General features: G+C 37.2%; 2 protein-coding genes across 2 annotated transcripts in view; one reads left to right on the forward strand and one right to left on the reverse strand.

Annotated features, from left to right (window-relative positions):
* Positions 1–13,845, forward strand: part of LOC133530151 (dystrobrevin beta-like) — a 59,811-nt gene that overhangs the window by 25,877 nt on the left and 20,089 nt on the right. The gene's annotated exons all lie outside the window — the stretch shown is intronic.
* On the reverse strand, positions 3,348–9,367 carry LOC133530372 (uncharacterized). Its single transcript, XM_061868283.1, has 3 exons — positions 8,931–9,367; positions 5,397–5,745; positions 3,348–3,513 (listed from the first exon to the last, which is right to left on the reverse strand). Exons 2-3 carry the CDS (start codon positions 5,731–5,733, stop codon positions 3,380–3,382), a joined length of 471 nt encoding a protein of 156 aa, XP_061724267.1. The 5' UTR covers positions 5,734–5,745; positions 8,931–9,367; the 3' UTR covers positions 3,348–3,379.

Raw genomic sequence — 13,845 nt, forward strand, 5'->3', positions numbered from 1 at the left:
GTGCCTGCTGCCTGTCTTACGTTCCGAGAGGCATACAGCTTTTTATGAGCTTTTCTTAAAAAAAAAACACTCATAAATATTGTATTTTTTCATAAATTTTATGTTTTTCCTACTCAGAATTTACGAGCTCTTTCGATCAAACATTTCACAAGTTACACGAGTCCAAACAAGACCTTCTGTAATGTGCGTCGAACTAAGTTGTTTTAGTTCCAAATGATAATTCGGGCGGCGGGAAATTATTCCTTTAGAACTAAGCTGACGCTCATAAAAGAAAGTCTTGTTTGGACTCGTGCAACTTGGGTTTGGGTTTTAACTAGGGCTATCATTTTGATATCAAGTTTTAGCTGATATCATGTACTACAAATACAAATACAACAAATACAAATTGTTTATTTGACAAATATAAGTTTAAACAGTGTTACATGTTATACTGACCTCCACACTAGGCATAGCCTGTCTCGTAGAGGAAGGCATAGCCTGTATCATTAAGCAATAAAAAAAGCACAGGTCAACGACCTCGTTTTCGAAGAAAGAAATAAAATGTAATAAAAGTAAATTTTTGAAGACAATTTTTATCTTTGTTATTATTTCTCGAGTGATTGTGTATAATTCTCTGTGACATTTATGCTTGAAATTTATGCCCTAGTTAATAAGCTATCGAATGATTATTATTTTTTAAATGTGCGACAAGTAAATAGACAGATAATGGTACATTAACCAAGTGCAGTCGTGTTTGGCGCCATAAAATTTAGGAAGGGTGCATTTTTAAAATGGTTGAAATAGGTATGGTGGGTGATTTGTCGATAAAATTCATCGTACTATACGTGGTTAACGGCTTCACTATACGTGCACAAACACATATATATTATAAGAAAATAGAAGCAAGACACGTCAGTATAAGTTCTGAATAAAAGCCTCAGCATCAGCTACTGGGTCGAGCTCGGCGCCACCGTTGGTGTCGGAACAGAGTCCTGTGTTAGAAGAAAGACGAGCTGGATGGGCACTTGTCCTCGCTGCAGGAGTTCCGGAAACACCTCGTGCAGGAGCTCGAGGGGCTCATGAGGATGCTGAAGGTCAGCGTTTTAGGGCTCCTCTACACGATAGCCCAGCGTAGGCCAGTCTAAGGGACGCAGCTATGCGGTGGAATGAGATAGCAATATCACTTGCCTGCGCTGGGCCATCGTGTAGAGGAATAAGAAATAAGTACCTGCTATTATACACTGTGGGCCAATTAAGTCCGACATATTTTAATCACGCATTTCTGAGGTCATAAGGAACTAAAAATGTTATGGAGTTTAGACGAAATTCGACAACAAAAAAAAAATTGCCGGAAAAAAAATGTTTTTTGCGTTTTCAGATTATCATTTTGCCGAAAATCATATCATTCTGCACACGACACGTTACGTTATTATTTATACACCTTGGTGAAAAAAACAAACATTACAACGAATAAGTAATAGTACATTACGATACAAGTGCGAAAAATAGGAAATTCGAAACGAGTGGCGATAAATTAAAACACGACCGAAGGGGGTGTTTTAAATCGACACGAGTTGCGAATTACTTATTCGCACATGTATCGTACACCGTTTCACAGTACGTATGGCCCTTTAAATGTTCGGCACAGTAACGTAATATGCTAATTTTCGCACTAGTGCGGTAAAGTAGCACCATATGTACTGTAAAGTTTATTTATTTATTTACAAATACAAATTGTGAGTTCACTTTATAACTTTAATGTCTGGCAATAGCTATGTCTAAACCAACTCACATAGTGACAGCGTCACAGCTAAAAAGGCGTTTTTCACTAAGTTATAACGGAAACAATTTTTCTCAAAACTTGTCATTACCTCTAAAACAATAAAAATTTCAGGAAACTTTGTATGACATTTTAGTCACTAAATGCGGTCAAGAATACATCTTTTAAATTTGTCGGGCTTAATTGGCCCACGGTGTATATGCGAAAGGAATTCTGTCGGTTACCTCTTCACGTACGTACCCACTGAAAAAACTTAGATAAAATTTGGTACAGAGATATTTCTGGTCCCGGAAAAGGATATAGGTATTTATTACAAAAATAATCCCTTAAGGGGGTAAAAGAGGGGGTGGAGTTAAGTACTATGGAAGTCGGATATAAAAAAAAAACTTACAATCTGTTTACTTTTGCATTTATGATATTAGTAGGGTTAAAAAAGATTTAAAAGAAACCCAATTTATAAAATGAGTTTGTGGTTTTTCTGAGCCAAAGATTAGGTTAGGTTAGTCTGTCCCTGTGTGAACCAAAGGAATAGCCTCAGCAGAGTCAAGTTTTAGTAAGGTACAAGTTCGTTATTTCTCTTTCTAGCAAATATGGCGGTTAGAAAGAGAGGCAAAAAGTGAATTTGTAACTTAAGAGGAAAGAATAGCTTTTTGAATCTAACGATGTAACGGTAATTTTTCTATGAAATTCCATTTCGGGAGAAAACGTTTTCCACTAAATCTTAACAAATTACTTTGATTTTGATGGCGATTGCTTCAGCCTAATATATTGAAGGTTTATAGGTTTCGCTTTAATAGTTATTTGTGTCCCAAGGGAAAAAAAGTAGGAAATTGCGTGCCGCGTGTAAAATTGTTACCCGAGCCGAACGCGAGGATGGCAAACATGCGGGATAGAATGTCCTATGTTTCCTCCCGTGGTGCGCATACTATTTTTTTGCTCGACGGAGGCTGAAAGCGGCAACTTCGTTTAGCGCAGCGGGAGCAAAGTTGACACTTTCCGTCCGGAGGGCAGATTTTTTTTTTGCATATTTTAAACAAACGAAAACCTATAAACCTAGTTTTTCATTGTGTCAATAACATACTAAAAAATCATGGAAAATGGAAAATGTTTAGAAGTGGAAAAACGTTTTCTCTTTTTGTATGGACGATCAGTACCCCTAGTGTAAATAAATTCGATTTCGAAACGTGACGTACGCGTTTGCGTTTAGTCTCATTTTGTATTGGATTTAGAAAGAGCGCGCCAAGCGGGACGTTTTGGAAACTCAAAATCCTATACAAAATGAGACTTAACGCAAACGCGTTCGTCACGGTATGATGTCGATAAAATTTACACTAGGGGTACTGTACCCCTAGTGTAATTTTAGTCGATAGCGAAACGTGACGTACGCGTTTGCGTTAAGTCTCATTTTGTATGGGTTTTTGACCAGCGCGCCAAGCGGGACGTTTTGGAAAGTCAAAAATCTCATACAAAATGACACTTAACGCAAACGCGTACGTCACGTTTCGCTGTCGAAAATATTTACACTAGGGGTACAGATCTACCTACTTCTTAAGACGCAATCCCTGTCGCCAAATTTCAAACAACAACGTTACTTAGCAATGTTTATTCGTATAAAAAAAACTATTTCATATGAATAACTACATCGGAAGCGTAATTATCAAGTACTGCAGACGATGGGTTGGATATAACGCATTTCACGAACACGCTCACAGCTTGGCTGAGGCATTTTATGAACGGGTCTGCTTCAACTGTATCTGAAAAAAAAAAAAGTTTACCTGAGTCCCAAACATACAGTCCAGTTCATAAATATGTATGCATTTTTTCACTTTATTGCTATGGAAGGTGAAGAAATGTATATTTATGAACTCGACTGTACAATAGTACATTACGATACAAGTTTATATCGACACGTGTTGTGAATTACCTATTTGCACGTGTATCGTACAACGTTTTACAGTACATATGGCCCTTTAAGTTTTCGATATAGTCACGTAATATGCTAATTATCGCACTGGTGCGGTAAAGTAGCACCATATGTACTGTAATCGAAGTTATGCTCTCATTTTTAAATAACTTGCTGAAATTACATGAAACCTCCTTTGGTATTTTGGTTTTGTTGGTTTTTGTTTGCTAAAAATTGTTATACAAAAAAGTTGAAATTTGTATGTAAAAATTCTACTCTCTCATTTTTCTTTGTATCACCAAAGAGAATTTGAAATAGAGGTGGATCGCCAAAGAAAACATTGTATCCACAGTAAATTTACTGCCATCTTTCGACACATGATTTGATATTTAACAAATTTAACACAAAATAACCGGCCAAGAGCATGTCGGGCCACGCTCAGTGTAGGGTTCCGTAGTTACTCTTCCGTCACAATAAGCTAAACTGGAGCTTAAAGTATAGTAAATTGTTAACCAAGGCATGAAACGGTACCTTTCACCCGAGTTAAACAAATAGGCAAATTTGCATAATCAGTACCTAATTAAAGTAAGTATCTTTACTATGAAGGGGAAACTTTTTGCGATAACTCAAAAACAGCTAAACTGATCATGTCCGCTATAGTGTTCATTTAATGTCTTTCTTAAGCTCTACTTCCACGATTTTTTTCATATTTTTTGGACCTATGGTTCAAAAGTTAGAGGGGGGGGGGGGGGGACATGTTTTTTTTCATCACTTTATCAAAAAATGTTTGTTGAAGACCCCTATTAGTTTTGAAAGACCTTTCCAACGATACCCCACACTCTAGGGTTGAAGCGAAAAAAATAATTCACCCCCACTTTACGTGTAGGGGAGGTACCCTAAAAAAAAATTTTTTAGATTTTATTGTACGACTTTGTCGGCTTTATTGATTTATATATCCATGCCAAATTTCAGCTTTCTAGCACTAACGACCACGGAGCAAAGCCTCGGACAGACAGACAGACAGACAGACAGACGGACATGGCGAAACTATAAGGGTTCCTAGTTGACTACGGAACCCTAAAAAGGCATTGTGTTGATTTGCATGCTTCTAGAAGTACTTATTATGTCTAATTACTAACCCCCTTATTCATAAACGTGTACTAAAGTTACAATGCCGCTGAACATCGTTACTCCCTTTCCATCATACCAATACGTCGGAAAAGGACAAACGATGATCAGCGGCATCGTAACTTTAGTACACGTTTATGAATAAGGGGGTCACTATTTAGGTACTTCTAGAAAAATTGCCCTAGTAAATATTTCTTTGTATTAAATGTGTATTCTAACATAGCTTTAAGTATATATGTATACTTACATAAACATGTTTTATTAAAATTTCTAGCAATGAAAACTATGTTATTATAAGATATACGTTATATACTTTAAATGTTCATCCCAATTTTTTATTTATGCATGTCTTAAGGCGTCAACAATTTTTAAGGATTTAAAAACTGGAGATGCCTTTAAAAGCTTACCCCTCTGTCGAAAACCTCGGCCAATGGTCATATGTATTGTATGGGCTGACGTTTATCTGAGATGGCTACATTTGACGTCCCCCTCCCCCGTATAAATCGGCAGACCTCCTTCTCCAAGTAAACAACATTTGAATTTATCTTTCTATGTTTAAATTTATTTCTGCCCATTTCTAAAAATGTTTTAAAAGCTAGTACCTACCTTTCAAATTATCGGTATCCATATGTATACACCCAATGAAGAAAGTGACGGTCTTAATCGCGCAAGTATACACGTCAGAGTCCATTTCTCCCGACTTGACATCTTGGCCACACATCCTCTTCATAATCTCTTTCATTTGTTGACGTAAAATGTCAAATTCTTCTTTAGGTAATTTTTCAGTATTTTTGCTTACGGTTTCCATTGGCAATAGGGATATGTATATGTTATTAGATGTTGGTTGGTCTAGGACATATATATCTTTTTTATTGGGGACTATTGAGGCCTCTTTGGTGGCTATGGCTCCGAATATGATCATGGAAATTGTGAGGAGCTTCATATTGTATAGTATCTGGAAAAAAAATATTTTAATGCATAAATATTGATTTTAGAATATGTGTAAAGCCTAATAAAAATCATGCGGTTTGACAGCCTAGTTGGATGACGTTTTACATATATTTATAAAGTGTGAAATTAAAAGGAGGAAAATCTCTTATGGCAGAACTATTGCAAAAGTGACCAACTTTTAGGTTTAAATAATAGTTCCTAGTCTCTCCGGTGGCGCTAGGTAGGCTCATGGATTACATGAACCATAGAGGTATAATAATATAGAGATGAAATGAGGGAGGGGCAACAAATAATCCGACCAAATTACGTAGGTTGTTTTGGGTATGTTGTCAGGAATGTTAAAATGTGTTTTTAATTTTGTCGCATTGCATATGTTCTGTCCCTCACGGGCGCACGCGTATAGCACATCTATATAAATACTAGGTCTATGAAATTTAATTCGGTGTATTGTGGCGCCGCCTATTTAATGTTTTTTGATGGACACTTTTCATACATAGAGATGTTCCTCCTTTTATTCCACACTCCATAATTTTGTGGTAGCTGAATTGTCAAATGTCAGCTTTTGGCAGCCAAAATAATGTAGCTATGGGGTCGTATAGCGAGTCCTACTTTTAGCTGTCAAATTTCAGTCAACACAAATTCAATCTTTTTTTTACATATTGTTTTGCTTCAATAGTGACTGTTGTTACATGTTTGATGTTATGATTATTCGGTTTCGGTTTGCATTTTGGGAAGTTTATTAACCGAACGAGCTCGAAGTTCGAGCGAAACGAGGATTCGTTTCAACTTGGGCAAAAATGCTTACACATGTACGGCTGTTCTCCTCTACTGATCGCATTTCTCAACTTCTCCAAAAATTGGATCGAAAAAAATCTATTTAATCATAGAATATCGTCTCAAAATTTCACGCGAATTTAACCATTGCGACTTGTAGAGGAGAACGTCTGAACATACGAAAGCAGATTGCCCTAGTCAAAACGTAGACCGGTCAATAAAATTAATAAACTGTCCTAATAATTATAAGACCATTATTAATAATATTAATAAACAACTGACTAAACACAATGAGTACCGGGAACCCGCTCGGCGGGTTCTCTGTTTGTAGTGGCTTTCCTCTACAAAGCGGGAAAACGCTGGGATCGGCTACGAGCGTAGCGCTACGAAAACGTTGGTAGCAAAAGTGTTCAATCCGGAGGCCGCAGGTTCAAATCCTGGCTCGTACCAATGAGTTTTCCGGAATTTACCTACCAAATATCGTTTGATATTTACTACTAGTTTTTCGGTGAAGCAAAACATCGTGAGTAAACCTGCATACATCTGCGAAGAAATTCAAAAGTGTATGTGAAGTTCCCAACCCGCATTGGACCAGCGTGGGGACTATATCCCAAGCCCTCTCGCGCATAAGAGGCCTGTGCCCAGCAGTGGGACGTATATAGGCTGAATTATTATTATTAACTTTATCATTTAGAGAACAAGTATCCACTAGGATCAAGTCTCCCCAATCTCCCCTATGCATTCTTATGCCGATTTAGTATTAAGAATTATTTCAAAATGGCGGCCCTACTGTGAATACAACTACTATGAACGGTTTCTTTTGTCTCAATATACTTTGTTACATGTTTAATGTTATGACTATCCGGTTTCTGTTTGCGTCTTGGGAAGTTCAACGCTTATTTTTGTTCTACAGAGAACAGTTTGAATGTAACATTATAGACTAATGATTGCTAAACTGTAACTGCGGCCGGCAAAACGTCCCACTTTATCGCTTGCCATAAGGACGCCGGACACAAATCTCGTCCTTATGGTAAGCCTCAATTTATGATAACCATTTAAGGCAAGAAATGTTTTCTTTTTATTCATTATCTAAATATTTAATAAAGTTACATTGGAGGTAGTTAAGCGAAAAGTTAATCTTAAAATAAGTTTTTGGCAAGAAAAAACATTTTGACAAAAAAAAAAAATAAAAAAAATCTGTCAGCATTGTATCCTTTTCCGACTTAAGAAATAAAAAAGAAAGCTAAATAAAAACTTGTAAAAATTGGGCCATCCAGCGGATTCAGTTTTCAAACATATAGGCAATGAAATTTCAAAAATAGTTGTCAAAGAAATAGTATGCAATTTTATCATTATCTACTCGCCTAAGATAAATAACCTATTCCTGGCGATTCAATTTTAAAATAACATCAGATTATTCGAACATTGTTATCAATGAAGAATCGTATGCATGTAGAATCATATTCTCCTTTTTAGGGTTCCGTAGCCAAATGGCAAAAAACGGAACCCTTATAGATTCGTCATGTCCGTCTGTCTGTCCGATTCTGTCACAGCCACTTTTTTCCGAAACTATAAAAGCTATACTGTTCAAACTTGGTAAGTAGATGTATTCTATGAACCGCATTATGATGTTTACACAAAAATAGAAAAAAAACAATAAATTTTGGGGGTTCCCCATACTTAGAACTGAAACTCAAAAAATCTTTTTTCATCAAACCCATACGTGTTGGGTATCTATGGATAGGTCTTTAAAAATGATATTGAGGTTTCTAATATCATTTTTTTCTAAACTGAATAGTTTGCGCGAGAGACACTTCCAAAGTGGTAAAAAGTGTGTCCCCCCCCCGTAACTTCTAAAATAACAGAATGAAAAATCTAAAAAAAATATATGATATACATTGCCATGCAAACTTCCACCGAAAATTGGTTCGAACGAGATCTAGTAAGTAGTTTTTTTTAAATACGTCATAAAAATTAAAAAAAAATTTTTTTTTCTTTAAACCCATACGTGTGGGGTATCTAAGGATAGGTCTTCAAAAATGATATTTAGGTTTCTAATATCATTTTTTTCTAAACTGAATAGTTTGCGCGAGAGACACTTCCAAAGTGAAAAAAAGTGTGTCCCCCCCCCTGTAACTTCTAAAATAACGGAATGAAAAATCAAAAAAAAAATATATGATATACATTACCATGCAAACTTCCAACGAAAATTGGTTTGAACCAGATCTAGTAAGTAGTTTTTTTAATACGTCATAAATTAAAAAAAAAAAATTCAAACTGGACGCTTATATAATATTGGTGGAAATGTAATAATTATTGGGTAGTAAATGGTACGGAACCCTTCATGGGCGAGTCCGACTCGCACTTGGCCGCTTTTTTTTAATTCAGTTAAAAATTACATTTCTAAAAACTTACCAGAGATTTATTAAAAAACACACAAGCGACTACACGCGTTCAAAACCTTTAACTACTAAAAAGAGCAGTGTTGCCGTACGCTGTAACAAAATGTCTACAGCGTAGTGTAGACATTTTTTAACGTGTGTGTGACGTCCCCAATCCACATTAAGGGCTTTCCACATTATAAAATTTGGCTTTGCGATTATCATTGGCCACGACCCTACAACATGGTATGAATTGAGCGTTTTCGTTTCACGGTGTTTTCAACCGGTAACTATATTTTTATTAGTATCTAATTAAAAAGTAAATATACGTTTATTTTCTAAAATAATCCCTTAAGGGAATAAATAGCTCTTAATTTCTAGCCTCGTAAGACCCCGCGCACATTTTTTTGTACATATTTCATAATCTGTTCTAAACTTTTTTTAAGTAACTAAACAATTGCAAATTCAAATTCAACTATTAGGGACCCAAGTCTACATTGTATAAGAATAAATACGACCTGAATAATGATAATAAATAAACATTATAGGACATCTTATAGGACATTTGTGTAAAATTGACTAAGCCCCTCAAGAAGGCTCGTGTTGTGGGTACTCAGACAAAACAACGAGCAATACAATACAAACATAAGCGGGGGATGGGTTAGGGTCGGCAACGCGCATGTAACTCCTCTTGAGTTGCAGGCTTACATAGGCTACGGAGACTGCTTACCATCAGGCGGGCCGTATGCTTGTTGCCCCCGACGTAGTATAAAAAAAACCATACATAGAAAACACCCATGACTCAGGAACAAATATCTGTGTTCATGACATAAATAAACGCCCTTACCGGGATTCGAACCCAGGATCATCGGCTTCATAGGCAGGGTCACTATCGACTAGGCCAGACGGGTCGTGTATTACCTTGTTGACCAGTGCCGAAATTAAGCAAAAAAACTGGAAATAATCAGATAAATATGCATATATGGCAACACAACACCGGTTACTTCCCGTCTGCCCATTCAACTACAATTTTTAATTCTTACAATTAGAGTTCAAACTCTTTCGTGGAATTGAAGTACTTACTTCGGGGAAGTACCGAGGTCTTTATAACAGCAATACTGACATCTCTTCTACTCTTTCCTGGTCTTAGCAAGTTTAAAAGAGATAGCGCTGTTATAACATTAACGATACTATAAGTATAACTGCCAACAGTTTTCTGGCTTAGGTTACTTTAAACAACGTTATCGGGAACTAGGTGCTGATTTGACTTATTTTAACGGTAACCGATGACATGACTTATTGAAAATGACGATGGTAGCCAAGAAAATCGTTTACCACTCACAGCAGATAAGTACTTGAATGAAACCAATACTCCGAATCGGTTTTAAAAATAGCGGTAAATATCGTTTTTTTTCGGTTATACAACTTTTATAATAACGTGAATTGCAAGTATTATGATAACATGGAGCTGATCTGATGATGGAGACAGGAGGTGGCCATGGAACTCTATGGTAAAACAATGCAAACTAATGGTGTTTGGGGTTTTGAGAACTGTCTCGATGCGTATTAGTTGCCCGTGGAAAAAAAGTCCAGTCAGTGGAATTTTTGGCAAAAACTTATTCTAATAAAGCTTATAAGCTTCGCACATGGAATTTCGTACTTTGACGCGCCTGTTTCGTACATTGTCGCACGAGGACGTAGATATATCTACGATCTGAGCACGAGCATTATATTCCTGTCTCGCTCGTACACTCATTGGCCGCCAGCATTATGGGCAATATATTACCCGCGTGCGCGCGTGCGATAGTCATAATTACAGGCGGGTCAATGTACTAAATTCCTCGTGCTAAGCGTCCTTTCTTTATAGTATATTAGTCAGATAACTTAAAAACACAATACAAAATATATAATAAAAATAATTTGAGTCATTAAGTTTCATTCTCCTCTCTCGAAACTTCATAACCTTTAAAATTGTACAGGTTTTTGTCTTCCAGACAACTGGGGTCCGCTTGACAGTTAATCCCAAGATTTGGCGTAGGTACTAGTTTCTACGAAAGCGACTGCCATCTAACCTTCCAACCCCGAGGGTAAACTAGGCCTTTTTGGGATTAGTCCGGTTTCCTCACGATGTTTTCCTTCACTGAAAAGCGACTGGTAAATATCTAATGATATTTCGTACATTAAGTTCCGAAAAACTCAGTACGAGCCGGGGTTTGAAACCGCGACCTCCGGATTCCAAGTCGCACGCTCTTACCGCTAGGCCACCAGCGCCACTTGTCTACCAGACAATCAAAAACACAAAATTGATGTAATTGATTTAAGGGATATTAATCTATTTGTCGTATTAAGCACCATAGAATTGTCGTATATAATATAAATCAAAATAGCAATTTTATAGATCTTGTCCTCTTTCGGAAATCTGCTGAACCTAATTCGTCTTAAGTCTTATAAAGTGATTAAGAGTAAAGAATGGTGAATGAGCCACGGGCTCGTGAAAGTACTGCCACTCTTGGTGTCACGGAATTTTAATGGAAAAAAGATATTCGTGCATTTATTTTTCGAAAGGCGGGCGGGTTTGCGATACGTTCGCCGATCACAAAAACTTGAGAAGCGACTTTGCCTTAAACTAGGGGTTACTTGGTGGGTCTTCGTTCTTCGCTTAGGCTTGATCTGCAGAAATCGTGTCCTTATTTGATAGCCGCACCTCGCGGCCCGCTCGATGCCAAAAACACTGTTGCTTTTCGATCTTGATCACAAATCCGATGTTGTCCATATGATTGACAACCCCGGGGCGAAATACAATACATAAAAAACACTAAATAACTAATAAGGGCGGTGCTACGGCGGCGATGTAATAATATGCTTCCAAACGTAGGAGTTTCGAGCGAAAACTGACAAGGAAAGGTACCCAACTGTCCGGTTCCGATTTGATTTATATTTATATATGTTATAGTGTAGTCTAAAATAACAGACACGTATTTTTTTTAGCTGCCCAAACTCAACCTATTGGGAGAAATTGTCCTCCAAAGTACAAAAAAATTACTAAATCTTCTAACTCCTATAGAAAGTGATGCTCAAGCAAGTTGCTAGTTATTGGCTGGTTTGAGTATATGTTTGAAAGCAGCAAAAAATAATGAGCACGTGTTTTGTTATATCGGCTAAAACTCATTTTTTCCTAAAAAAAATCGACATCGAAGTTTTATAATATCTTATCGCTAAAGTTACACATAAAGACGGGTGTTTATTTAGGAATACTTGAGTTTAAGCAGATATAACAAAACACGTGTACATTATTTTTTTCTGTTCTCAAACATATACTCAAACAAGCCATTAACTAGCAAGTTGCTTGAGCATCACTTTCTATAGGAGTTAGAAGATTTAGTAACTTTTTAGTACTTTGGAGGACAATTTCTCCCAATAGGTTGAGTTTGGACAGCTAAAAAAAATACGTGTCCGTTTTTTTAGACTACTCTATAACATATATAAATATAAATCAAATCGGAACCGGACAGTTGGGTACCTTTCCTTGTGAGTTTAATAACGGCCGTGGTCGTTCACGCCTTGTTGCCCCTAGGTGGCGCTGTCGTACTCAGTTTTTAATAGGCGAGTATCGCATTGACTCAAACAAATAGCTTTGCGATCCTAGCGAAATAACGGTACTTTTTCTATGAAATTCCATTTCCGGAGAAAACGGTTTCCATTAACTAAATCTTAACAAATCACTTTGATTTTGATGTCGATCGCTTATTCTAAGATTCGTAGGTTTTGCTTTTAAAAAACTGTATTGCAAATTTTGAAAAATAAAGCAATACCCTAGTTTTTGATTGTGTCAATAACATATTAAAGAATTATGGAGAATGGAAAATATTTAGAAGTGGAAAAACGTTTTCTCTTTTTGTATGGACGACACGTGGTATATTTCCCTCTTAACTAAATCTAGGTTGTGCTATGTCGTGAAACCATAAAAACAACGTCGAATTGCGCCCTTTTCCTGCGAACAATGGGCTGTAAATATTCTCGACCACATCAAGTCATAAAATATGGGAACAGTACGCCGTCTATGCGAACAGAGCGCCCTCTGTCGAGCCTACGCCCTACAGGATGTAGGTATTGAACAGAATAGAAGAAACTTTATTCAAGAAACTTCTAGTTCGCAGCAACCTCGGCCGAATTTCACCTTCCCATAGTTTTTTTTATACTACGTCGGTGGCAAACAAGAATACGGCCCGCCTGATGGTAAGCAGTCTCCGTAGCCTATGTACGCCTGCAACTCCAGAGGAGTCACATGCGCGTTGCCGACCCTAGCATTCCCCCCCTCGTTGAGCTCTCTGGCAACCATACTCACCGGCAGGAACACAACACTATGAGTAGGGTCTAGTGTTATTTGGCTGCGGTTTTCTGTAAGGTGGAGGTACTTCCCCAGTTGGGCTCTGCTCTAGATCTGGAATGATATCCGCTGTGCTGTGCCCTACCACACAAAGCGAGATGACATTCACAATGCCCATACCTCTCTTTTGGACGTAGTTTAAGGACGTACCCGGGTCCGAATACAAACGGAGTTTCGTTCTCATTTTGAAACTTGGGTTGGATTGTAATGAAACTTTGCACATACAATGACATGAGGTATATGTAGGGCTGAAATTAGTTTATATAGCTCCAGCTTATAAAACAAACGAAATAGAGCAAAAACAAGTTTTGTATAAAAAACTTAAATGCGCTGTATTTTTTTTACTATTGAATCTGAAGGTACATAAACGAATTACAGGCATAGATATACTTTATCCTATTGTAAGTACAAAGTTTCAGAGCAATCTAGCTAGTCGTTTTAAAATGAGGGCGTAACTACGTTTGTATGGAGAATCGAGTTTGCTGCGGAGTCTTAAGTAAAACACACATTCAGCTTAATGTCAAGGTACCTCCTAAGCATCTGAACAAAGGTATTATTACAA

This window comes from Cydia pomonella, chromosome 22 (assembly GCF_033807575.1).
Source record: "Cydia pomonella isolate Wapato2018A chromosome 22, ilCydPomo1, whole genome shotgun sequence".
NCBI classification, from domain to species: Eukaryota; Metazoa; Arthropoda; class Insecta; order Lepidoptera; family Tortricidae; genus Cydia; species Cydia pomonella.